The sequence below is a fragment of the Oncorhynchus mykiss genome, chromosome 13, assembly GCF_057628025.1.
Source record: "Oncorhynchus mykiss isolate SJ-2025 chromosome 13, ASM5762802v1, whole genome shotgun sequence".
Taxonomy (NCBI): domain Eukaryota; kingdom Metazoa; phylum Chordata; class Actinopteri; order Salmoniformes; family Salmonidae; genus Oncorhynchus; species Oncorhynchus mykiss.
In genome coordinates this window covers 62,841,699-62,867,324 of record NC_143034.1, presented here as the reverse complement: position 1 = coordinate 62,867,324, position 25,626 = coordinate 62,841,699, and the positions used below count along the sequence as shown (strand labels likewise).

General features: G+C 42.3%; 3 protein-coding genes across 5 annotated transcripts in view; 2 read left to right on the top strand and 1 right to left on the bottom strand.

Moving 5' to 3' along the window:
* Positions 1–6,223, top strand: part of LOC110486800 (protein kinase C alpha type) — a 206,491-nt gene extending 200,268 nt beyond the window's left edge. The window contains exons 16-17 of the mRNA XM_090197092.1: positions 128–268; positions 2,717–6,223. Of these exons, the coding sequence (XP_090053218.1) occupies positions 128–268; positions 2,717–2,884 (309 nt within the window). The 3' untranslated portion in view covers positions 2,885–6,223. The remainder of the gene's footprint in view (positions 1–127; positions 269–2,716) is intronic.
* A 3,236-nt stretch (positions 6,224–9,459) lies between these two features.
* Positions 9,460–19,241, top strand: cacng5b (calcium voltage-gated channel auxiliary subunit gamma 5b). 2 transcript variants are annotated; one of them, XM_036941513.2, is made up of 6 exons: positions 9,460–9,824; positions 14,174–14,433; positions 15,307–15,393; positions 16,651–16,791; positions 17,121–17,266; positions 17,779–19,241. In XM_036941513.2, the coding sequence occupies exons 2-6, from the start codon at positions 14,238–14,240 to the stop codon at positions 18,037–18,039; spliced, it is 831 nt and encodes a 276-aa protein (XP_036797408.1). In that variant the 5' UTR covers positions 9,460–9,824; positions 14,174–14,237; the 3' UTR covers positions 18,040–19,241. The 2 variants fall into 2 exon arrangements, with proteins under 2 accessions (XP_036797408.1, XP_090053217.1); XM_090197091.1 differs by lacking the exons at positions 9,460–9,824; positions 14,174–14,433; positions 15,307–15,393 and adding an exon at positions 16,288–16,387.
* A 2,028-nt stretch (positions 19,242–21,269) lies between these two features.
* LOC118938327 (cytohesin-3) overlaps positions 21,270–25,626 on the bottom strand; it is a 51,733-nt gene continuing 47,376 nt past the window's right edge. For both annotated transcript variants that reach the window (XM_090197089.1, XM_090197090.1), the window contains exon 13: positions 21,270–24,729. In XM_090197089.1, the coding sequence (XP_090053215.1) occupies positions 24,657–24,729 (73 nt within the window). In that variant the 3' untranslated portion in view covers positions 21,270–24,656. The remainder of the gene's footprint in view (positions 24,730–25,626) is intronic.

Genomic DNA, 25,626 nt, shown 5'->3' with positions numbered 1-25,626 from the left:
ACTGCTGTTGTCAAGGCTATACAATTGTAGCTTCTATAATGCTCAGTTATGGGCTTCTCTCTCTCTTTCTCTCTCTCTCCCTCCCTCTCTCTCCCTCCCCCATCACTTTACTTCCCCCACCCTCCAGTTCATGACCAAGCACCCATCAAAGCGTCTGGGCTGTGGTCTGGAGGGCGAGAGGGACATCCGGGAGCAGGCCTTCTTCAGACGTATCGACTGGGACCGCCTCGCCAACAGAGAGATCCAACCGCCATTCAAGCCTAAAACGGTGTGTATGTGTGCGTGCGTGACTTACCCAGCTATTAGAGTCATTCCAGAAGTTATTGGAAGTCTATGATCAGATGAAAGAGACCTTTTTATCCACATGCACAGGCTGCTATCATAACAAGTCTCTTTAAAGGAGAAATCTTCAGTTCAAACCATTACAAAGCGTCACCCCTCCACTGATAGCTACAGTAAGAGATGGGGCTGGAGAAATGTATCCACTCTCAAATTCATAGACAAAGCTATGGATAGAAAGACTGACCATCCATCATATCAAAATGACAGTTTTGACCATGTTTTGAGGTGATACAGTGTTTGTTTACAATGATTCTGTTTACAAACAAAGGAGTAAAACAAGCTTATATTTTGGGTTCTGATGGAGTAAAAACATGTAACTAAGCTCTTGAGGGTTTTATAAGTTATATTCCTCAAGAATCAATGGGGAAATATCATAAAATTAAAAGTCAAAAAGTGGATGTAGCACACACGTATTGGCACTTTAACCTTTTAATGCAGTGGGCTAAATCAGGGTCACATGGAATGTTTCTTGGTAGTCTTAAATAAATCTACTTTGAAAGAAAAGTATACACCTCACACACATGGTTATGGTCTTAAAATGAAGAAGACACCTGTACCATGTCAGATATGGAGTTGAAATGTATTCAATTTTTTGTTTAAATCCAAATATTACACTTTATATACATCACAGGAGCCTGAAATATAACAAAACCGCTTGACATAGAAACACAACATTTTCTGCATTTAAAAAAAATCTAAGTTTCTAAAAAATATTAATAACATTCCACCCATGAGGCCACTAGAGGGCGATTTGGTCATTTGACTGCAGGAAAGGGCTGGAGAGGACCACTCACCACTCTGATGCACAACATCAAAGACACACACTTCAGGTGCACTATTACTCATAAGTGGGGTTTGTATCATATTTCTAAAGAGTTGTAAAACTATTTTTAAAGAGTTTTAGAGAGTCTGTTTCCATAACTAAATTGGCCACTGTAGAAATGTAGGCATCACTTAGTGTGTGTGTGTGTGTGTGTGTGTGTGTGTGTGTGTGTGTGTGTGTGTGTGTGTGTGTGTGTGTGTGTGTGTGTGTGTGTGTGTGTGTGTGTGTGTGTGTGTGTGTGTGTGTGTGTTCGTCCGTGCGTGTGTTCGTGCCTGTGTGTGTCTCTCTGATTCATCTCCTACCCTGTGTGGGTCTGAGAGCCTGCAGCCATGTGTCACTGTGGGAGGTTAAAAGACTGCTAGAGCACAGCTGCAGCCTCCATCTACCCTCCTCCATCCCTCCCTCCATCCCACCATCCTCCTTTGCCACCCTTCCTATTGCTAAACACACTCTCACAACCAGGTGTGGGGGCTTTGTGACCAAACCTACACCCCAACCCCTACCCACCCCTCTCTCCCTCCATCCCACTTCTCTCCATCACAGCCCCTTCTTTTCCTACAAACACACTTGCCGGGCGTGGGGGCTTTGTGACCGAACCCTCCTACAGAGGTTTAAGAATACATTGGTTTAAAAATAGCCCTCTAAAAGCCTCGTAGCCCTCACACCATATCCGCCGCATTGCTTCATGGCGGATGTATCAGTGTGGGTTCACATACAAACAGAGCTAATTCTGGTCTCCATTTATTCTGGAGGTATTGTGAGGTACAGTATATTGTCATAATGAGATCGTTCTGGAGGTATCGTGAGGTACAGTACACTGTCATAATGAGATCATTCTGGGGGTATCGTGGGGTACAGTATACTGTCATAATGAGATCATTCTGGGGGTATCGTGGGGTACAGTATACTGTCATAATGAGATCATTCTGGAGGTATCGTGAGGTACAGTATACTGTCATAATGAGATCATTCTGGAGGTATCGTGAGGTACAGTATACTGTCATAATGAGATCATTCTGGAGGTATCGTGAGGTACAGTATACTGTCATAATGAGATCATTCTGGGGGTATCGTGGGGTACAGTATACTGTCATAATGAGATCATTCTGGAGGTATCGTGAGGTACAGTATACTGTCATAATGAGATCATTCTGGAGGTATCGTGAGGTACAGTATACTGTCATAATGAGATCATTCTGGAGGTATCGTGAGGTACAGTATACTGTCATAATGAGATCATTCTGGAGGTATCGTGAGGTACAGTATACTGTCATAATGAGATCATTCTGGAGGTATCGTGAGGTACAGTATACTGTCATAATGAGATCATTATGGAGGTATTGTGAGGTACAGTATACTGTCATAATGAGATCATTCTGGAGGTATCGTGAGGTACAGTATACTGTTGTAATGAGATCATTCACCCACATAAAGTGACAGCTAGACATCCTCTTGCTGTGGGCAACATAATGCACTTCCTTTACCGCCTAATATCAGCCATGTCTCTGTCTCTCCCTCTACCTCCCCCCTCTCTCTCACACACCCACACAGGGCGGCAAAGGAGCAGAAAACTTTGACAAGTTCTTCACACGCACCCAGCCCATGTTGACCCCTCCAGACCAGCTAGTCATCGCCAACATTGACCAGAGCGACTTCGCTGGTTTCTCCTACATCAACCCACAGTTCATCCACCCTTCCCTCCTTCACAGTGTGGTATGAGGGGATAGATCAGGGAGAGGAGGAAGAGAGAGAAAGAGGTTGGTGAGAGAGCAAGAGAGAGAGAGGGGGAGAAGAGAGCCATGTGGACTGGGACTGGGACAGCAACCCTCCAGATTGACCACCAATCCCCTATTGTCCCTTTGTCAAAGAGACTAATATTATCTTCATGTGTTCTCTGGACTTCAGTCGGCGACATTCTGTAAACAAGCTGTCCGCGAACGATCTCGATTGGAATTTGTCTGATGCGATGGAGGGGGTAAGGGAGGGGTTGGTGTACAGGGGAGTATGTCTATCTGGTGATTGAGCGCAGTAATCATGGATACATTGATTTGAGAAGTAGGCCTGCAGTAAGCGTTGACAGTACAGTAAGCATTGACATGAATTGCACACTGTTACCATGGGGAACCCTTTAACTCTGCAACCTACTGGCCTAACATTCAGGAATGGGTTCCATGTTTTCCACAGTTCCAGAACCTCCTACTTGCTCTAGAACCTAGAGCCAAACCCTACAGTACCTTCCTGTCCGGAAGTTGTCTGTGGGACTACATACAGTATCTCATGATTCCTCAGTGTGTTGCTATGGATAGTAAAAGAGAACTCCCTCCCTATGAAGCATGATGGAACATACCCTCCTGTCCCTACCTTTCCTCTCTCTGTTGTACCTACTGTACTGTACTGCCATTTCTAAACAGTCTGCTACACCACATTCTAGATTATATTTATATACCTACAGAGAAGAGAGGTCTATTATCTACTGTTACACGAGTGCCAAAATAGAGGTGAAACAAATCATTTTATTCCAGTACATATCTATATAAACATCTACTATCTACAGCGTCCTTTTCTTACGAAATTCCTATAGTCAACTATGATGTCTTTCCTTGTGATGAAGCCGTCAACCCTTCTGATGGTGTCAGCACGCTAAACTAAGCTCAACACCATGTTTCTCTGGCAGTTTTATTAATATACTCCAAACCCTTACCGAACGTTTACAAACCGCTATCAAACGTTTACAAAACGTTACTAAAATGTAACCCACCAAGTATAGCTGTGTCTAACCTAGTATGTTGTTAAAGAACAGCTTTTAGGTCCGTATGAACAGTTGACTGATGAAACAATGATGAACTTTTAAAGATGGTGTCCAATTTTATTTTGGGTGAAAGCACCGGTACCAATTTTCTCAGAGTTATTTAGGAGAATTTATGAGCAAGACTGAATTGAGGATATGGTTCTGTTCATAAGGTTTGCAACAACATGTAACTTGGTATTCCGGACTTCTATTTATGGGGAAAAATCTTGAACTGAGGTTCATGAGAAGACGATGTTTTGATTTTCCTACTGAAAATGCTCTTTCCATATGCACAATGCAGTTCTCGGTTGCATGCTTATTTCCTGATTCTGAAAAAGCGCTAGATGACTTTCTAGGGGCTGCAGCACACGTCTGATATTTATCATTGTGAAACCAAGTATTATGATATCTGTTGATTCATTCATTGTTGTCTGTATGAAAGTCCTACCCCACTGAAAAGCTGAATGAGATTCAGAGACTTGTTACTTATTAAACATATTCCGTATGTTTCCCTCTATACTTTTCTGTCCAGAGAGAACATTGTTTACCCTATTTGTCGACCATTTTGTAGATATCGAAAGAGCTTTTTCAAAAAGAGAAATGACTCGCAGATTTTATACCACGAACTGAATGTGCTTTTACTACCTTAGACGGGTTAAACATCTCTGTTTAGATGACTATCCCAAAAACACATGACGTTTGGCTGAATCTTTGGTAGCTTTGTTATCAGCGAAACCTTGTAATATGTATTTTCTCTATTTATCCACAGTTTGTTTTTGACTATTTTAAAGGTAGAGTCAGAGAAATGACCTTTGCACAAAAAGCATCGCAGAAATTGCAATGAGCAAGACTCAAGACTTCACTCTCACAAAGTCACCCACAGTATCTGTACATGGGTTCCCTTCACGCGCTTACAGAGTAGTAGGCACTGGACCAAAACTGACCCGCACTCTCAGTGTGTTGCGGAGATTGACCCACTATGCCGTTTACTTTGTGCATCTTGGTCATATCGCTGACTCTACCTTTAATGTTTCACAGACGATATGCAGTATCTACAGTATGTGTGACTGTGGCGCGTGGTCCCTGGTTGAATACACTCCTACTCCTAGCCTTGGCAGAAGTGTGTTTTCTGGCTTTCGCTGTGTGCATGTGAGGGTAAGGCCTGATCTAAGCATGAGAGAAGGCATGATGCATGTTAACACAGATCCCCAGGTGTACAGTATGAAGTTCATGTGTCACCAAGCATCACAGTGAGGCACACGCCTGTCCCGCTAGCCCCTCCCACTACACTTCTCTCCTCTTTCTGTTCTCCTCTTCTCCATTTGTTTATTGGTTTGTCTTAGTGTTCAGTCTCCTGACTCAACCAAGTTCTAAATTCAGTCAGAACTCACATCTAAGCCATGGACACAACGATTTGAATTTTCTGTCTCTTCTGTTTTGGTTGTGGTTATGTAGAAGATCTCTTTCTGTGCCAGACTGTGAACCTACATAATGAGAGATCAACACAGAACAAGCACAGGAAGTTCAATCAGACACAACTGAACTGCCAAAGAATAAAGAAACGTTGGTCTATTGTGTAATACACCCTGACCACAAAGACACCGTTGTTTTGGCGTTTCAGCCTATTGCCAAATGTCTTGCATTTAGTCCGTTTCTGTTAGACAAAAGTATTTGTAGCATGTCCTTGAAATGTAGCTGTTCAATGGGGATGACTACTGAAATGATGTTAACATGTAACTTTGATTCCATTTTAGTATTAAAGTGTCCCATCTGGACCAAATGGACCTATTAGAAATAAGGGGAACCATATGTTTACACAACATTGCTGATGAGACAAACTGAGAGGTATTTCATTGAGTCAGGATCTGTCCATCTAGATATTATGTTTTACTTCAAAGATGTGGAGGTTTCTACATGGAGAATATAGCACTCTCTATAGAACTTATCAGATACTAGTGGGAAAGAGAGGCTAACCTTAGTTAGCCCTGTGAATGACGTCTCACATTGAGAATCTATGTCTAGTGAGTGGGCGGTGTTTGGGCTACTATAGACACAAAACCTCCAAGCAGTATGTACTTTTAGGAGGAACAACAGTCACTTGCAGTCATTATTTGAATCACAGTGGCGATCATGGGACCACAACACAGGGATGTTTTGTATGCTTTGTTTTCATTTCACTCTCCTTGCTTTTGTTTGTCAGGTTCTCCCCTGTTCCTTCGCTAACTGGGGTATAAAGGATACTGTGTATGAATAAACCAATGAAAATGCAATCTGCTTTATTTGTGTTGTTTAGCTTTCTGTAGCCTCCCAGGCTTCGTATGTAGATTCTACATGTTGGACGGTTTACTGTATCATTGTACTGTCTATCACTATTGCTATCCATGAGGAATCCCGCTTTTCCTCACAGACTTCAAAAGTATTCTTGCTTAAAAGCAACGAAATCTCACCAATATCCAAATGCCACATTCAGTATTTTCTCACCGAACAACAGAAACTTCACAGCAATAACTTTTCCATCTCCTCAGGGTGACAAAAGGATGAAGGTTGTCTGCCGTCTTCATATTAACCCTTCAAACGTGGCCTGCCAGATAGGAGCATTTAGAGGTTTCGCACACTCGGCCTGCACACAGACAAATTGTCAGCAATCAAAGCCTACTGAGCCCTCAGATGAATCAGCAGAGTCCTGCTGTTTGTTTTGTCTTGGGCTGGGGTTCGCCTCGTAATGTGTGTGTATGTCTGTTGTTTCTCCCACTCTATGCCCCCCCCCCTGCCCCCCCCCCTCTCGCTATCTCTCTTCCCCCTCTCTCTATTTCTCTCTCTATTTCTCTCTGTCTGTCTAAGTGGACCACTCTGCATTCACAGCACACAGACCTGGCCTGGTACGTTGGCTCCTATTATATTCCAGTTGCTGAGCAAGTGAACCTGCTCATAAAGCCATAATAATGCAGAATACTTTTGGAATCTAATGGAAGTTCATCTAGATAAGATATGCCCTTGAGATATACCTCGTCGGTTATATATGTAACGCTCGTCGTCGTAAGGAAGAGTGGACCAAAGCGCAGCATGGAAAGTGTTCATGATCTTTATTGTCAAGAATCACTCAAACAAAAATAACGAATACAAAAACAAAAGCGGACAGTTCCGTCAGGCACAGATACTAAACGGAAAACAACACCCCACAAAACCCAAACGGAAAATGACAAGTTATATATGATCCCCAATCAGAGACAACAATAGACAGCTGCCTCTGATTGGGAACCACACTAGGCAAAAACAACAAAGAAATAGAAAACATAGATTCTCCCACCCGAGTCACAGCCTGACCTAACCAAACATAGAGAATAAATAAGGATCTCTAAGGTCAGGGCGTGACAATATAAGCTAATACTGAACACATGAGTAAACAGTTTGCTTCATGTAAAGCACTCAAAGGCCCCCTACACACTTAGATTGTACAACTTATTTACAACGCATTTGACATTATGGTTGTGATACAACAGATATTTTTCTGATACAATGGACAGTTTTGTCTGTTCCTTGTGTTGTTGTTTTTGTACAGAAGAACTCTCTGTTGTATCACAACGGTTGTGCCAAATGTGTTATGCATTCCTTGTACAACATGAGTGTGTACGGGGACAAGAAGACTCATATTTTATCCCTTATGAGAACATGACTGTAGCAGACAACTTATCACTATGCACAATGACAGTCTTTGTTGGTACACTCTAAAAAGTAGGGGTTCAACAAAGGTTCTTCCAAGAACCCCATATGAGGTGGGGTTCATCGAGGAACCTCCTTAGTTGGTGGGGGTTCTTGCAGGAACCTAACTGCCCAACTGAAACATTTGGATTTGAATTTGAAAGGACAGCAGGTGAAGGCACTTAACTGAAAAATGTAAAGATCTCCTCAATTTAAGGTTGGTCCCTTATATGATCTAAATGGATTTTGTTTTGTAATGATACCATCTCTCTTTTCATATTTGTGCAAATCTTTCTAAAACAAAGACTGGACACAATTCAATGGATATCAATCAACAAAGAGGTAAGAATTTGTAGGCTATAATATGTTGTAGGCTATAATATGTTGAAGGCTAGCTGTATTGGGTGCAGATGACTGAACTGCTCACTTTTGTGTCTGTGTCTGCAGGTATACAGACAAGGAGGCATACAAAGGTATGTCAATTGGAATGATATGCAAATCACATTTGCCATCCTCTTCCCTTGCCTCTTCAATGAATAGCCTATAGGCCTCTATGGACAAGGTATGTATATGAAAACCCTCATCAAAAAGGGTTTTCTCATTCACATTCACCACAAAAAAACAAGGTATGAATACTGTCGTGTGTTTTGTTAATCTTATGTATAATTACATTTTTGGGGGGATTCACAGACTTCACCCTCCTACACCTCTGATGAATATAACAGGAAACCTGTTCGATCACCACGCATGGCAAAATCATTCTGGCTATGGATACAGAGAACATCAACACACTAACATCAACACACCAGAAGACTTGGGACTCTGCTGGGAGTTTACCTCATATTAGAATTTTTAAATTCGACTTTGCCACTAAAATCATAATAAACTGAGAACTAAAATATTGTGTTATTGTTATGCATATTATTATCATTAACAATAATAATATCAGGGGGGGGGGGGGGGGGGGGTATTTAAAAAAATAACCCCCAAAAGTTATTCAAAAGTTTATTTGATGATCCATTAAAAGGGGTTATTTTAGGGTTCCTCAAAGAACTTCTAGAGGTTCCCCCACAGTTTCAATTTGAAGAACCCCTAAAGGATACTCCAGGAACCTTTTCTTTTTAGAGTGTATGTGTTCCTTATGTTTACAGAGATGTAAAAGTAATGTCCGATTGAGCTGACATATGAAGTGTTTACCGTCAATGAAGTCTCCGTGAACACGGGAACATTGCCTTTAAATTTAAATCGAGCTGTAACATGGATTTTCTGCGATACTTCTGTCATACTCATTGAATCCAGCCCAAAGCGTTCTCTCTCATCTGTCTTTCGTTCATGGCAGGAGCTGGCCTTGGTGCTGAAGTCCCAGGGGCCCGGGACTGTTTCTAGACAAGACAGAATAAAGGCACAGTGTTTATGATGCCTTTGTATCAGCTGTTTTGCTGGGGCTAATTCTGTATTTTTCCACTGGTGTGAAGTTATTTTCTGCTCACTCTATCAGAAATGTGTGACATGTTTTCACAAAATAAGAGGACATGTTTCAGATTTATTTTTAGGATACTTTGAGGAATTGCACACATAAATAACATATATCAATACGATCTCTCTAAGGCAAGAGGTAGACTTATCATTTCATTATTGATGATCTCAAAACGTTCTAAATATACAGTAAGCCATATGAGCATCTATCATTGGTGACTGGACTCCTTTAGGGGGTGATACTGACGCCACCTTTCTCGGAAAAAGTGTAAGACTGTATGTAACCTGATGAAATAGTTTGTTTTGGTTGGTGCCCCCCCCCCCCCCCCCCCTCTCTCTCTCTCTCGTAGCCTCCGCATTCAGCATTCCGCGCAGCGATGATATCAATCACCATGGCACGAAGCGTCTGAGTTGAGCTGAGCAGGACAGCTACGTGCTGGTGCGGTCTGCGGATATGTCCGTCGTCAGTAGTGAGTGAGTGAGGTCGCCTGCTAAATCCTAGGAGCTCTAGAGGAAGCGCACCTTCATGCCAAGAAGCGAGTGGCTACGGTGTGCACCTCCGTCCGTCTTGTCTGTTTACCCAGCGGCGCTCCAACACTTTTTGTTACTGTCTGTGAGGGGTGCAGATGAAGACACACATAGGAGGGAGAACTACTGAGAGAGAACCCAGACTCATCCTACGCACACAGATCTGAGGTACGCAATCTGATCTAATGCTGAGTTTATTTGGTCCGGAATTTAAATTGGACGTTTTTATTTCCCAATGAGTTGCGTTTTGTATGACCTTCGCATTTTAATTTAAGAGGGGATATTTGGATTGAACCGGCAGTTCAAATTGATATATGTAGTCACAGTAAATTGTTTGAATAAAGATGAGTGATTAGAGAACATGTTTTCGTACTACAGCGCAGGGCACTTTGCCTCTATATTTTCTTTCGTAATTTCAGGTCCATGGATAGTTCCCATGCATGCAGCGGTTCAAAGAAATGTCACTTCACTAAACCATTCAACTTGTAGCTGTAATACAAAGTGACGTGAACAATAGTTATCTCTGCAAATTATTTATTTTATCTCACCAAAGAGCTAAATTGGACAATTTATTGGTCTGTTTTCTTTCATCATTGTTTCTGATCGATATCTTTTCGCGGATCAGACCAATGGAAAGTTTTCGTTCTCTCTCTCTGTCTCTCTCATTGTTTCTCTCTCTCTCTCTCTCTCTCTCTCTCTCTCTCTCTCTCTCTCTCTCTCTCTCTCTCTCCTCTTTCTCTCTCTCCTCTCTCTCTCTCATCTTTCTCTCTCTCTTCTCTCTCCCTCTCTCTCTCTGTCTCTCTCTCTGTTTCTCTCTCTCTCTCTCCTCTTTCTCTCTCTCCTCTCTCTCTCTCTCCTCGTTCTCTCTCTCTTCTCTCTCTCTCCCTCTCTCTCTCTCTCTCTCTCTCTCTCTCTCTCTCTCTCTCTCTCTCTCTCTCTGTCAGAGAAAGAGATAATGGGTCTGGGCGGGAAATTATAGAGAATTGCGCGCTACTGTCACCTTTGAATCAACTGCACAATAGAGCGCCGATGAAATGACGGTGTCGCCGCAGACAATCAGTTTATGGACTACCTGCAATATCCTCTGCAAGTCGACAACACCGAAATTACAAGTGCCATCCTCTAAAGTTGGTTAGTTTGAATCCTCGAGCCGACAAGGTTAAAAATCTGTCGCGCCCTTGAGCTACGCACTTAACCCTAATTGCACCTGTAAACTGCTCTAGATAAGAGCATCTGCTAAAATGATTATTGAAAACGAGTTCAACCCTGATTGAAAGGATCAGTGATGTCTGAGTTCACGAATGTTTTTTAGCATCTGCATTCTGCAGCCTGTAGCCATACAGCATATTAGTGTGATGGAATCTGTATTGAGAAAGTGTGTCCACATCTTTGGTCAATTATTTAAAATACTTTATTTGAATTTATATTTTGTCCATTTAGCTAATCAATTAAGTCTGGAATGCACAGATATGTTTTGGGATACTGCCAATAAAATTATTCAAATATGCCAAGCGAGACAAAGATAATAAGCACTTTTTTTTAAACAAAACAACACCTTAAAGTCCATTTTATTTTTCTGTAGTACATTTTGTTCATCTGTAAACCTAAATCCTCAAAGGCTGGACATTTCCCAGTAAACTGGCTGTGGTTCCATGTATTATAAACTGGTCTAGAAATCCCCCTACAAACCCCAGTCACAGTGAAGCCCACCATGGAAAGGTTTATGAGTTATGAGACTGAAAGAATGGGACTCTGCAGCTATCAGCAGTTTACAGCAGGTTGCAAATCTTATATAAATACATACACATCAATACGTAGCCTAGAAACAGAACCATCACAACCATAGAGCCAAAATATAGGCTACTATCAGTCACCACAGTGTCATATTCAATCAGGGGTAGTACTAGGATGGTCTTGATTGTAACTAACTGAAAGGACATGATTCAGTCACTTCTAACCATCCAGTTGTATAACAGGTTGGGTGTAGGTCTGATGACACACTTGTAACATAGAGGATGCTTATGGGCCAGGCAATATGAATTGCTGGGCATATACAGTAGGACAAGCCATTTTCACAAGTTGAGGTGTTTTGTAGCCTTCACAGTTGTCTCTTTTGTTGACAGTTTGCCCCTCTGATGTCTTTTACCTCCTCCTTTTTACCAGTGATGATGTCATGAACCTTGAACCCGATCACGCGTCCATAACATGTTCTTCTTACTCATTCCCTCAGCAATCACCTTGGTGTTAATTGGGGGATTTTCATATCCAGTATGACACAGATCATTTGTTTTAATAAGTCACACTAAAGTGGAACATGTCTAAATTTGTCTTTTGACTCACTGCCTGGTGTGAGTGAGTGACAGGGTTGTGAATGTAAATAGAAGACTGTCTCTGTATTCAGTCTCGCTTCAGTCTGCCATGGTGAATGTTTCCTGTCAGAGTTCAGAGGCTACAGGTACTGAAATAGTAGAATCAGATTATAACTAGTAGAAGTCTTTGTGTGTGTGTGTGTGTGTGTGTGTGTGTGTGTGTGTGTGTGTGTGTGTGTGTGTGTGTGTGTGTGTGTGTGTGTGTGTGAGTGTGTGTGTGTGTGTGTGTGTGTGTGCGCGTGCGTGCGTGTGTGCGTGCGTGTAAGTTTGTGTGCATGGATGTGTGTGTGTAATGCCCTGACCTTAGAGAGACGTTTTATTTCTCTATTTGGTTAGGTCAGGGTGTGATTTGGGGTGGGCATTCTATGTTTTGTATTTCTATGTTGGCCTGATATGGTTCCCAATCAGAGACAGCTGTTTATCGTCGTCTCTGATTGGGGATCATATTTAGGCAGCCCTTTTTCCCACTTTCTGGTGTGGGATCTTGTCTATGTATAGTTGCCTTAGTGCACATCAGTAGCATCACGTTTTGTTTGTTTGGTTGCTTGTTGTTTTGTTCAGTGAGTTTCGATTTATTCAAATGATGTGGAACTCTACTCACGCTGCGCCTTGGTCCGATCCTTATGACGAATGTGACAGTGTGCATGCACAGATCCAGTCAAAAGTTTTGACACCTACTCATTCAAGGGTTTTTCTTCATTTTTTTAATATTCTACATTGTAGAATAATAGTGAAGACGTCAAAATTATGAAATAACACGATATAGGAAGCCGATTCTAGATTTAATTTTGGATTGGAGATGCTTAATGTGAGTCTGGAAGGAGAGTTTACAGTCTAACCAGACACCCAGGTATTTGTAGTTGTCCACGTATTCTAAGTCAGAGCCATCCAGAGTAGTGATGCTGGAAGGGCGAGCAGGTGCGGGCAGTGATCGATTGAATAGCATGCATTTAGTTTTACTTGCGTTTAAGAGCAGTTGGAGGCCACGGAAGGAGAGTTGTATGGCATTGAAGCTTCCTATATTTTCTATTTTGTCACTTTGTCCAATTTTTATTCCAAAATCTCCTCAATTACCGCCTCTCTCTCTTTCTTTCTTTCTTTCTTTCTTTCTTTCTTTCTTTCTTTCTTTCTTTCTTTCTTTCTTTCTTTCTTTCTTTCTTTCTCTCTCTCTCACACTCACACTCACACTCACACTCACACTCACACTCACACTCACACTCACACTCACACTCAAACACACACACACCAATCATGTAAGCATGTCCTCCTTCAGGGCTTGATGTTCCTCCAACACTCTTAACGCCTGCCAGCACGCCCGCACCGCCCACACAGTCATTTATATACCCTCTCAAGTCCAGGGGAATTCACCACAATGAGCCAACAGCTGTGTTTTAAATCAGGACATTAGGTCTATTCACTGAGAAACATTTTCAGTCTACCTTTGAAACGTCTTTTCAAACACCTCATAGCACCCAGCCATGCATACTCCCACGGTTTCTTTCATGTGTGGCTGTAAGGTGTTGCTCCTCATGCTTTATCATTAATTGGCCTATAGATTCATCCACATGTCCTCACAGCCACAGAGCAGTGAGAGAGAACTGAAAGGGTAGTATTAGAACATCAGCACAGGGTCGGGTGGCTGTGTCATGCTGCTAGTCGCACGTCTTCTTCTCTCTCTCTCTCTCTCACTCTCCCTCCCGCTCTCTCTCTCACTCTCTCTCTCTCTCTCTCTCTCTCTCCCTCCCTCTCTCCCTCTCTCTCTCTCTCGCTCCCTCTCCCTCCCGCTCTCTCTCTCTCTCTCTCTCTCTCTCCCTCCCTCTCTCCCTCTCTCTCTCTCTCTCTCCCTCCCTCTCTCCCTCTCTCTCTCTCTCGCTCCCTCTCTCTCTCTCGCTCTCTCTCTCAGTGACACAGGGCAGTATGACATGTATCTCTGTCTGAGAGATCTAGCAGCATTATCCCATTATACATCCTCTACCAATCGTACAGAAGAGCATGCCAGTCAATTGTGTGTGTGCCTGGTCCTTTGCATCCTAAGTGTGTTCACTACCAGTAGGTCGCTCTGCTTGTGTCACCAACTACATCCGTGTAGTTGCTTGTGTCACCAACTACACCCCATTAACTGTAACAACCCCCTACTTCTCCCCACAGATCTGACCTCTCACCTCTGACCCAGTGCCCCCTACTGGTGCGGACCACCTCTGATCCTACCGTGATGAGCGCGTGCGGCAGGAAGGCTCTGGCATTGCTGAGCAGCGTGTTTGCGGTCAGCGGGCTGGGGCTTCTGGGAGTTGCGGTCTCTACAGACTACTGGCTGTACCTGGAGGAGGGGGTCATCCTGCCCGTGAACCAGACCACTGACATCAGGACCTCCCTGCACTCTGGACTCTGGAGAGTCTGCTTCCTGGCAGGTCACTACCATCTCCAGTTGATCCTGGATCAGACCAATTGAGACCAATTCTAGCTGTACACTCTTAGAAAAAAGGTTACAAAAGTGTTATTTGGGTGTCCCCATAGGAGAGCCCTTTATGGTTCCAGGTATAACTATTTTGGGTTCCATGTAGAACCCTCTGTGGAAAGGGATTTACATGGAACTCAAAGGGGTTTTACCTGGAACCAAAAAGGTTTTCTCAAAGGGTTCTCTTATGGGGACAGCAAAATAACATTTTTAGGATCTAGGATTCTTTCTCACTGTCTGGTTGTTTTTGGGGAATGAGAGGGAGAATGTTGCATTTCCGCATTAGCGATGAAAGGTGACAGAGCTAGAGCGGTATTTGTCAGACCAGAAGACATTAGCGATGAAAGGGGACAGAGCTAGAGCGGTATTTGTCAGACCAGAAGACATTAGCGATGAAAGGTGACAGAGCTAGAGCGGTGTTTGTCAGACCAGAAGACATTAGCGATGAAAGGTGACAGAGCTAGAGCGGTGTTTGTCAGACCAGAAGACATTAGCGATGAAAGGTGACAGAGCTAGAGCGGTGTTTGTCAGAGCAGAAGACATTAGCGATGAAAGGGGACAGAGCTAGAGCGGTGTTTGTGAGACCAGAAGACATTAGCGATGAAAGGGGACAGAGCTAGAGCGGTGTTTGTCAGACCCGGAAAACGGTCTTCTCACAAAATCGTCTGTTGCGTCTTAACGGTTCGGCCTACAGTTTATGACCCCTCTATGGAAAGTCTCAGCATGTCTTTCTGTCTTCATGTCTCCCTGTCAAAATAAAGGTTAAATCATAACCTCTACAACCTCTGTATAGGCTCTCTATAATCCCTCTCTTCTTCTCTTCCAGGTGAAGAGGCAGGTCGCTGTTTCACCATCGAGTACATCATGCCCATGAACTTACAGCTGACCTCTGAGTCCACAGTCAGTGTACTTAGTAAGTTATATTTCTCTAATTTTCCTGTCTCTCTCTCGCTCGCTCTCTCAATCTTTATTGTGTGGTTGCCTCTGTTGCCAAGGCATTGTATACATAATTGAACAATATGCTTGAGAAACAATAATAATAAATATAAACCTTTAGGCCATCTGCTCTAAAGGGTCACTCCCTCTCTTCTCGATGTACCGTGTTTGGTTGAATAGACCCTGTCTGTGTGTGAGTAGATGAAGCACTCTTTGTGGTCAGAGTGAGTGGGTGGTTGGAATACTGCCAATGCATTCAGGACAAATAAGGACAAGTGACACAATGTATCAACATATGGCACCCTCTTCTGGTTACTTAGCTGAACAGTCTTTCTGCCTGAATAGCTGAAGCTGTGAGAGGGAGCAGTGCACTGTACAATTAAGAAGCTGTATGTGCATTGGAAGAACTATTACTGAGGTTTTCTGAGTTCCTGTCGATGAATGGAGTGGTAATGATAATATCAGTCTGGCTTGTAACCAGCGTTCTAAAGTGAAGAAATGGAAGAACAGACTGAATGCGAGAGATAATATATTGCCTCTTGGGTGGCAAGATACGTGTAAAATGGTGCTTCTTTATCGTCAGTAATTAAACTTTCACATCACCAATTAAAGCTCTAATGCTTAAACGTAATAATACAATGCAGTTTTATTGAAATTTGTTTTCCTCCTCCTAGCGTGTCTGAATGACTACCTCTTTACTATTCAAGTCTCTTTCCAATTGCCCCGAGCCCAGTCTGCCCATACAGAATAAAATGAGTCATCAGAACTCCCAGCGTCTCTGGGTCTCCACCCTGCTGACTCCTCTCTGCTTCAGAATACTTATTAGGTAATAACTCTGAGGAGTCACACTGAGGGGAGTTTGACTTTCTCTAAAGTCCCAGCCTCATTAGGTTTTGGTTGATGCCTGTTGAAAGGTCTCTGCTAGACAGGAAGATTGTTTGGACCTTCTATGTTCAGAGTTTGAGATGAAAGTAGAGTATAAGAGTTTGTAGATGAGCATAGCTAAATGTGTCTGTTAAATTCTGTTTCTGTATAGTTATGTCTTTCTCTATGTTGCTGTTTTCTCTCTCTCTCTCTCTCTCTCTCTCTCTCTCTCTCTCTCTCTCTCTCTCTCTCTCTCTCTCTCTCTCTCTCTCTCTCTCTCTCTCTCTCTCTCTCTCTCTCTCTCTCTCTCTCTCTCTCTCTCTCTCTCTCTCTCTCTCTCTCTCTCTCTCTCTCTCTCTCTCTCTCTCAGAGATGATTCGTTCAGCCACTCCGTTTCCTCTGGTCAGTCTGTTCTTCATGTTCATCGGCTTTGTGCTAAACAACATCGGACACGTCCGACCTCATCGCACCATCCTGGCCTTTGTCTCCGGAATCTTCTTTATCCTTTCAGGTACTCTTCTAATCTTCCCTCTCTTCCTCCTCACCTCCTTTTCTTTCTCCTCTTCTTCCCTACTTCTCCTCTTCCTCGTTTTCTGCGGTCTCTGCTTCAGCTACAGAATGTGACGGTGTCTATCTCGCTTTAACACAATCACTATCTGTCTTCTCTGTCTGTCTGTTTCTTTCTCTGACTGATGTTCAGGCTTTGAAGGTTTGTTTAATCTCTCGTTTGTCTTCCCCCCTCTCTCCTTCTGTTATCTCCCCCTCCTCTTCCCTCTCTTTCTGTTATCTCCACCTTCTCTTCCTGTTATCTCCCCCTCCTCTTCCCTCTCTTTCTGTCAGGTCTGGCTCTGGTGGTAGGTCTCGTGTTGTATATATCCAGTATTAATGACGAGATGTTGAACAGGACTAAGAGCAGTGAGTCCTACTTCAGCTACCGGTACGGCTGGTCCTTCGCCTTCGCTGCCATCTCCTTTCTGCTCACTGAGGTACTTCAAAATCCAAAAGGCACTCGCACATCTGAGCTATCTTTGTTGCAGGTCCATGGTGACAGTTGAATAAGACGAGAAAAAAAAGAAGAAACATGCACTCACTGAGGTAGATTTGTTGTAGAATAAATCTACATGTATGTCTACATGTTTTTTTTTATTGTCACACTGGATAGGTGAGGTGAAATACTACAGCCATAGTAGTAGAGCACCCCTGGAGCAAATTAGAGTCAAGTGCCTTGCATTTCACCTTGTAGGCTCGGGTATTCGAACCAGCAACCTTACGGTTACGGCCCAACGCTCTGATCACTAGTTTACCTATCGTCTGCTGGTGTGGTACCCTCTCTTCTGGGTCTTCTGGCTCTCTATACTACAGAGTGCAGTGTCCTCTAACCTTTATCGTCTGTCTGTCTGTCCGTCTGTCTCTCTTTCTGTCCCTCTTTCGGTCCGTCTGTCCGTCTCTCTCTCTCTCTTTCTGTCCCTCTTTCTCTCGCTCTCTCTCCCTCTCCCAGAGTGCGGGCGTCATGTCCGTCTACCTGTTCATGAAGCGCTACACAGCCGAGGAAATGTACCAGCGCCACCACCCCGGCTTCTACCGGCCACGCCTCAGTAACTGCTCTGACCACTCCGGTCAGTTCCTGCACCCGGAGACCTGGGCACGTGGACGCAGCCCCTCGGACATCTCCAGCGAAACCTCACTCCAGATGAGCACCAGCTACCCGGCCCTGCTCAAGTGCCCCGACTACGACCAGGTCTCCTCCTCACCCTGCTGAAGGGGTCATATCAGGTCAGGGCAGGTCGCCAAGGTCAAGGGTGAGAAGTCATAGGTGATGTTGCTTTTCGATACTGATCTAAGATCAGCTTTCTTTTTTAAGTTATCTGGAGTCTGTGGAGGGTTGCTGGGAAGTTGCTGGGTGTGGATAGAACCTCCCGCCTGTTTACTGGGAGATCAGTCCCAATAGATATACAGGGAAGCCTCTGTCTCTTTATTTTCTTGTTGTTCGTTCCCATTGTGATGCTGTGCCCTGGACCCTGTTTGAAAACGTCTATGATTGCTGCTGAGGCAACAGTTGATGCCGCTGTGCCACATCTTACCTACAGATGGCAGCAAAGTGCAGAGTTTTTTCAGGAGTATTCACTTCTCACCTATTTTCTATTATATCTGGATACTTACTGCCACTGATTAGTTAACTTGACGAGGACCAAACTAACATTTACACAAATGTTTGAACGGGAACAATACATGTCACTATATTAAAGCTGCAATCAGCAGTTGAAACAATAACAAAGTGAACTCCCATCCCTTTTAGGTAAAAAGCTGAGGAATGGGGCTAGAGAAATGTAACCACTCTCAAATTCATAGACAGAGCTATGGATGCAAGGACTGGCCATCCATGATATCTAAATTATTGTTACCATGTTTTGAAGGTATATAGTGTTTGTTTACAAACACTGGAGTGAAACAAGCTTTTATTTTGGTTTCCGATTGTTATGACAGTTGAACTAAGCATATGAGGCATTTGTAATATTATAACATTATATTCTTAAGAGGTCCAAAAATGGATGAAACAACTGCAGATTGCACCTTTAAACGTGTATGTGTGATATGTTAAATTGTGTAGTTTGCTTCATGTTGGAGTTTTTTGATGTGTCCCTGCTGGCTCACGGATCTGCCAACATGACGTTTTCATGTTATGGAATCTCCTCCCAGACAATGCTTTGTTTATGTATCATGTAAAAATGAATTATTTGAAAAGTAATTGGTATTCACTCTTAGAAAGATTGTTTATACATGCATATGGATAACTGTTGTACATTGTATGAATATACCGAACCATTGTCAAATGTGTAGTCGCTGCTTAAAATGATTCATTCTGAGTGTCAGCTTCATGCCGTCGGCATAGCAACTGTTACAAACTGTACAATATCTGGAGAATATATAAATGTGGGAAATAAATAGACTTTGTGAAATCTTTTTAATGACATTGCCTGTGGATGGAATGCAATTTCATTCATTAACTCCAGTTTCAAGATATTGATGGTTTGAGAACTAACACAGCAGGATAGGAGAATTAATGAAGGGTAGGAAAGGGTTAGGGCTTAGCTAAAATGCTAGTTGTCAACAACTGCTATCCCCAACGTGACAACTAGATGGCGCTGTAATGGTAGCCACAACCTAAACCATCAGTCTCAACAAACCATCGGTATCATGTTAATGGATTGGAGTTCAATTTGGCTTCCATGTATTGTAATGCCACATCAATACACTGGGAGTCGGTGTTGCATCACACTATAAAGCAGACAGAAATCCCTTCAGGTCAGAAGTGTATAGAATCAGGACTTAAACACCCATCTGCCCACTATGTTACCTAAGAACTCGGTCCCCCTCTTTCAAATGATTTATTTTCACACCTTATCTAGACACTATCTATTTATTGGCCAATTAAGGGGGGAACTCGTATTACTCTGACCTGATCTATGTCTGTTTGCTGATCAATGAAGGGGTAGATTTTAACCATCAGTAAAGGGTTTCACATAGACTTTAACCATCAGTAAAGGGTTTCACATAGACTTTAACCATCAGTAAAGGGTTTCACATAGACTTTAACCATCAGTAAAGGGTTTCACATACTTTAACCATCAGTAAAGGGTTTCACATAGACTTTAACCATCAGTAAAGTGTTTCTCATAGACTTTAACCATCAGTAAAGGGTTTCATAGACCTTAACCATCAGTAAAGGGTTTCATAGACCTTAACCATCAGTAATGGGTTTCTCATAGACTTTAACCATCAGTAAAGGGTTTCATAGACCTTAACCATCAGTAAAGGGTTTCTCATAGACTTTAACCATCAGTAAAGGGTTTCACATAGACTTTAACCATCAGTAAAGGGTTTCTCATAAACTTTAGCCATCAGTAAAGGGTTTCACAGACTTTAACCATCAGTAAAGGGTTTCTCATAGACCTTAACCATCAGTAAAGGGTTTCTCATAAACTTTAGCCATCAGTAAAGGGTTTCACAGACTTTAACCATCAGTAAAGGGTTTCTCATAAACTTTAGCCATCAGTAAAGGGTTTCACAGACTTTAACCATCAGTAAAGGGTTTCTCATAGACTTTAACCATCAGTAAAGGGCTTCTCGCTCTGTAGACTTTAACCATCAGTAAAGGGTTTCACATAAACTTTAGCCATCAGTAAAGGGTTTCACAGACTTTAACCATCAGTAAAGGGTTTCACATAGACTTTAACCATCAGTAAAGGGTTTCTCATAGACTTTAACCATCAGTAAAGGGCTTCTCGCTCTGTAGACTTTAACCATCAGTAAAGGGTTTCACATAGACTTTAACTATCAGTAAAGGGTTTCACATATACTTTAACCATCAGTAAAGGGTTTCTTATAGACTAACCATCAGTTAAGGGTTTCACATAGACTTTAACCATCAGTAAAGGGTTTCTCGTAGACTTTAACCATCAGTAAAGGGTTTCTCAGACTTTAACCATCAGTAAAGGGTTTCTCATAGACCTTAACCATCAGTAAAGGGTTTCTCATAGACTTTAACCATCAGTAAAGGGTTTCTCATAGACCTTAACCATCAGTAAAGGGTTCCTCGCTCTGTAGTCTTGTCCCACCACTCCACATTGACCATCTGTCTCTACACTCATAAGAATGTTCATGGACATGGGCTGGACGTCAGTTGGTTGGTTACTGTTCAGGACATGTTTTTTTTCCAGTTACATTTTCTTTTCCACTGCTTTTCCACCATATAAAAAACAGGCAAATATTGTATCTAAAGTCTATTTAAATAATTACTACCCATGACAGTTGGTACTTAGATGATTAACATACATTAAGAACTTAATAACCTTTGATCCATGACCTACTAAGTTTAATAAAATATACATTTCAGCATATTATCTACTGATAAACTGGATGATTAATTGCATATGCAAATATGTAGGTCAAGCTCAATAAATAATAAATCAATGCGTCGTACAACGGATGTAGTCTTTGTATACTTTATGTAGCTTTCCACGTCATGTACAATGTGACCAATAGCTTTTACAGAGATAGAAAAGTTCATTTAGCTATAGCCCCACACAAGGGGCAGTAGTAGGTAATATTCTGCCCTGAGATCAGGGGTCATATCTTACAAACACATAGAAAAACTACTGGATTAAACTTCTTCAGTCAGCATTATAGTTCGGACATCATCATTTTCATCATCATCCATATTACTGCCACCCATATCCTATTCATCCTCAACATCTGCCTTATCATCATCAATATTACTACCACCCATATCTTATTCATCCTCAACATCTGCCTTATCATCATCAATATTACTACCACCCATATCTTATTCATCCTCAACATCTGCCTTATCGTCATCAATATTACTACCACCCATATCCTATTCATCCTCAACATCTGCCTTATCATCATCAATATTACTACCACCCATATCTTATTCATCCTCAACATCTGCCTTATCATCATCAACATTACTACCACCCATATCCTATTCATCCTCAACATCTGCCTTATCATCATCAATATTACTACCACCCATATCCTATTCATCCTCAACATCTGCCTTATCATCATCAATATTACTACCACCCATATCCTATTCATCCTCAACATCTGCCTTATCATCATCATCAATATTACTGCCACCCATATCCTATTCATCCTCAACATCTGCCTTATCATCATCAATATTACTACCACCCATATCCTATTCATCCTCAACATCTGCCTTATCATCATCACCATCATCATCAATATTACTACCACCCATATCCTATTCATCCACATCATCACCCTCATTGCCATCATTATCATCCTCATTCCTGCTGGAAATGGACTTTTCCTGACATCACGTTATATAGTATTTGTTTATGATCATGTTTTTGATTTGTGTACAGAAGACCTCAAACTGACCTGATGCAAAGTACAGCCAGTAGGTGTAACATGTTTCAGAGTATTCATACAACAACAAAAAGGAGACCCATAAAACCTCTACATTATTTACATATACATAACTTAAGTCTTTAGTTAACGCTTACGGACAGAATGGAACCATTTGACAAAGAAAATAAATACAAACAAGATAATAGATTATATTTTGTAAGGGGAACACAAAAAGCAAGCAAGGATCTTCGGTTATAAATGAAAAGCATATGGGTCACATCAATGCATCGCCCCTCACTGGCGCTGTTGGACCTCGAGACACTGAAAGAAAAGCTTAAAATGACTGGTACCCTATTGGGCTGTTTCACAAACCCATATTCAAGCATTCTCTTAGACTACAACACATTTTCAAAGGATGTTCAATTGCATTGCAGACACACCATTGAAAATGGAGTAACTCCAATCGTAGGCTAAATATAGGTCTATGTAACCACCCCTATAATTCACAACCAAAGTTAAAAGTATGCACATTTTAATATTCTGTGGTCCGCACAATGTTTGGAATCAGTCCAGCTGACTCAAGACTGTAATGTTGTAGTTTTTCTAGGTTTTGTCTTCCTAATTTCAGCACTAACCTAGCGTTGTATTCTGAGGTTGCAGCAGAACTGCTGCAATGGCACCTGGGAAAAAGAGTTGAGCACCATAGTGGGATGATTACATGGTTTATGTTTAGGGCCAGGAGTGTAAGGCCCAGATTTGTTCCTGGTCAGGTCACATGTTCATGTACGGTTACTGCAGCCCTGGAACTTTCTCTCCTTCCCTCTCTCTCTGATACACTCACTCCATCTCTCACTCTCCTCTTTCTGCCATGTCTTTCCATCCACCTGAACACTCACAAGAGGAACTCTGTTTTTCTACCATCTTCATAAATGATCACACACAAACCTTTCTGTATAATGATGTCAGAGACAGTCGTTGTGTTAAATGTCTGCTCTTGGCTTGCGCACTACTGTGTTTACATACATACATGCATATATACTGTGTAGATACACACACAAGTTAGCACACCCACTTCTAAATGCACTTTATGGTATATCTATAAACAGACATACATGCATGTGTATGTGAAAAATTGCAGTTTTGCTTTTCAAGTCGCCCAAATGCAGAAGACACCTAGAAAGCAGGGGTTGGAACCAGTTCAGGGAACAGAACAGAAAAAATAAATACATGTTTTGAGGAACAGAAACAGAACCGTGTACAAAAGTGATCCCTAGTGTTCCGGAACATAACTGTTATTTTCAAATCTTGAGAACCAATGTTCTTTTGAGTTCCAAAAATAAATAAATATAAATTCTAGTATATAATATTCTGTAATTCGTTGTATAAGGCTAGTAATACCCTACACTCATTCTAATTCAAGACCTGTTATGATGTTTAGAGCTTCAAGCCAAGCCCCCTCCATGTCCACCCCTCTCTCTCTCTCTCACACTCTTGCTCCACCCATTAAATTTCAGTCCCATCTCACACCTGCACTTATGTGACTAAATAAAAATGTAAACAACAATCTAACCCGTTCCATAGCAAGCTGCTCTATCGGCACTAATTGGTGGAGTACAAGAATTGTTGGAGTAAAAATTTGCTAAATGCATGTTGATTTCACAGGTTAAACATTTTATGAAAAGGATATATATAAGCTGTTACTTTTTGATGGTTGGAACTGGTTCAGAACTTTATTTTCTGGTCGGAACACTGGAACGGAATGAAAAAAATAGGGTTTCTGCTCGGAATGGAACGATTGGGAAATAATTTCTGCTCCAACCCCTGCTAGAAACACATGGACGTAATCAGAATGAATGTGGGGAACACAGGAGGGCAGTGTGGGGGAGTAAAGAGATGAGAGAGACAGAGAGAGAGAGAGAGAGAGAATGTGTGTTAATACATGTTAATACATCCCACTGGCTTCCCTCGGTAATCTGTAGTGTGGCTGAACCACACTGGTCCTATAGAGGGATGTCTCCCTGTGTTGGTCCTCTGCTTTAGTCCTGGGACGTCATGTCCCTGTAACTCCAGCCCCTGGTACTGCAGCCAGGGCTGGGGAAGTGTCCAGAATGGGGACGGGGGTTGTCTTCAAGACCGGAGACTGTCCTCGTTGTCTTCAAGACCGGGTGCGAGTTCTATCAGGGTCTGAAGGGTCAGATGGCTATCTTTGATTGGCCATCATCTCTCTAGTGACAAGTTGGGCTCTGGGGGTCCAGAGGGAGAGGGATAGTAGGGAGGGAACTTCATGAGTGGAGTCTGTCCGTGGGAGTGGAGGGAGGGATGGATGGGTGAGGGTGAGGGGGGAGGGAGGGGGAGTGTGGAAGGGGTGTTTAACTTCATGAGTAAGGTCTGTCTGGGGAAGAGGATTGGTGGGCTGAGGAAAGGGGGTTTGGGGTGTCCCAGTTTGGGGAGTCCTGGGATGAGGGGTGTCCCTGCTCACTTCTTGTTGGCAATCCGTCTTTTCCTGGTGGCCAACATATCATAGAAGGGATCCCTGCTGATGCTCGCCCTGGAACAACCAATCAAAACAAATATATAATAATATGCCAGGGGGAAACTTGAGCATCTTTGATATGGAAATGCGGCCACATTTCTACTAACCCCTGCCTTAACTAACTAGATGAAAAAAATAAAAGTTTGTTCGGTGACCTAGTTTTGTTTCCATGGTTTCTGAAGAAAACCTACCCACCCCCTTTTTTCTTATTTTCCTCAGCACTACGGTTCCATCTCTTTCAGAGATTCTGTGGAATGTCGTTCCCTGATTCCCTGTTCTAGAACCCTTCCAAGTGTTCTCATTCTAGCACTCTCTCCTCTCTGCAGTTTTCCAAGTTTATAGGTTGGAGTGCAGGGCAAACAATAGTGCTCTAAATTATCGACACTCCAGCTCTCTTTTTCTGGGAGAGAAGGCACTCGGTACAAAGCGAAGTGAGTCACAGAGCCATTCTGGCTCCGGCACAGAGCGCAGTTTCAGTTTCACGGGTGTAAAATCCTGTTAGCACCAGCACAAAGCCAAAACCGGCTCAACCCCCCACTGCGGATTCTCTCTCTCTTACTCCCTTTACATTGTCCCCCATATACGACTATGTCTCTGAGCTATGGCAACAATTCCTCTCCTTTTTTTTTAGCTTTTGGTTATTTACCGCAACCTAATTTCAGAAAAACAAAAGAAGAAACCCCGGGGCGCCTTTCTTTCTGGAAATAAATTCAACAGAGAATGTAATAGGATGAAGTATATCCATGAAAAGACATTGCGACACATTGAAATGGATATGAATGTGATACCAAATATTGACTTATTTACAATGGAGCTACAGTATAGCAAATATATTGAGTTAGCCTACATAACATGTATTTCATACAGTTATATAAGAGCTTCATAGCCCAGTTCAGAATTTTCCAAACTCAC

Coding starts and splice junctions, on each gene's coding strand:
- cacng5b (XM_036941513.2), top strand. CDS start 14,238: ATGAGCGCGTGCGGCAGGAAGGCTCTGGCATTGCTGAGCAGCGTGTTT. Junction 14,434..15,306: donor GAGAGTCTGCTTCCTGGCAG/GTCACTACCATC, acceptor CTTCTCTTCCAG/GTGAAGAGGCAGGTCGCTGT. Junction 16,792..17,120: donor AATCTTCTTTATCCTTTCAG/GTACTCTTCTAA, acceptor TCTTTCTGTCAG/GTCTGGCTCTGGTGGTAGGT.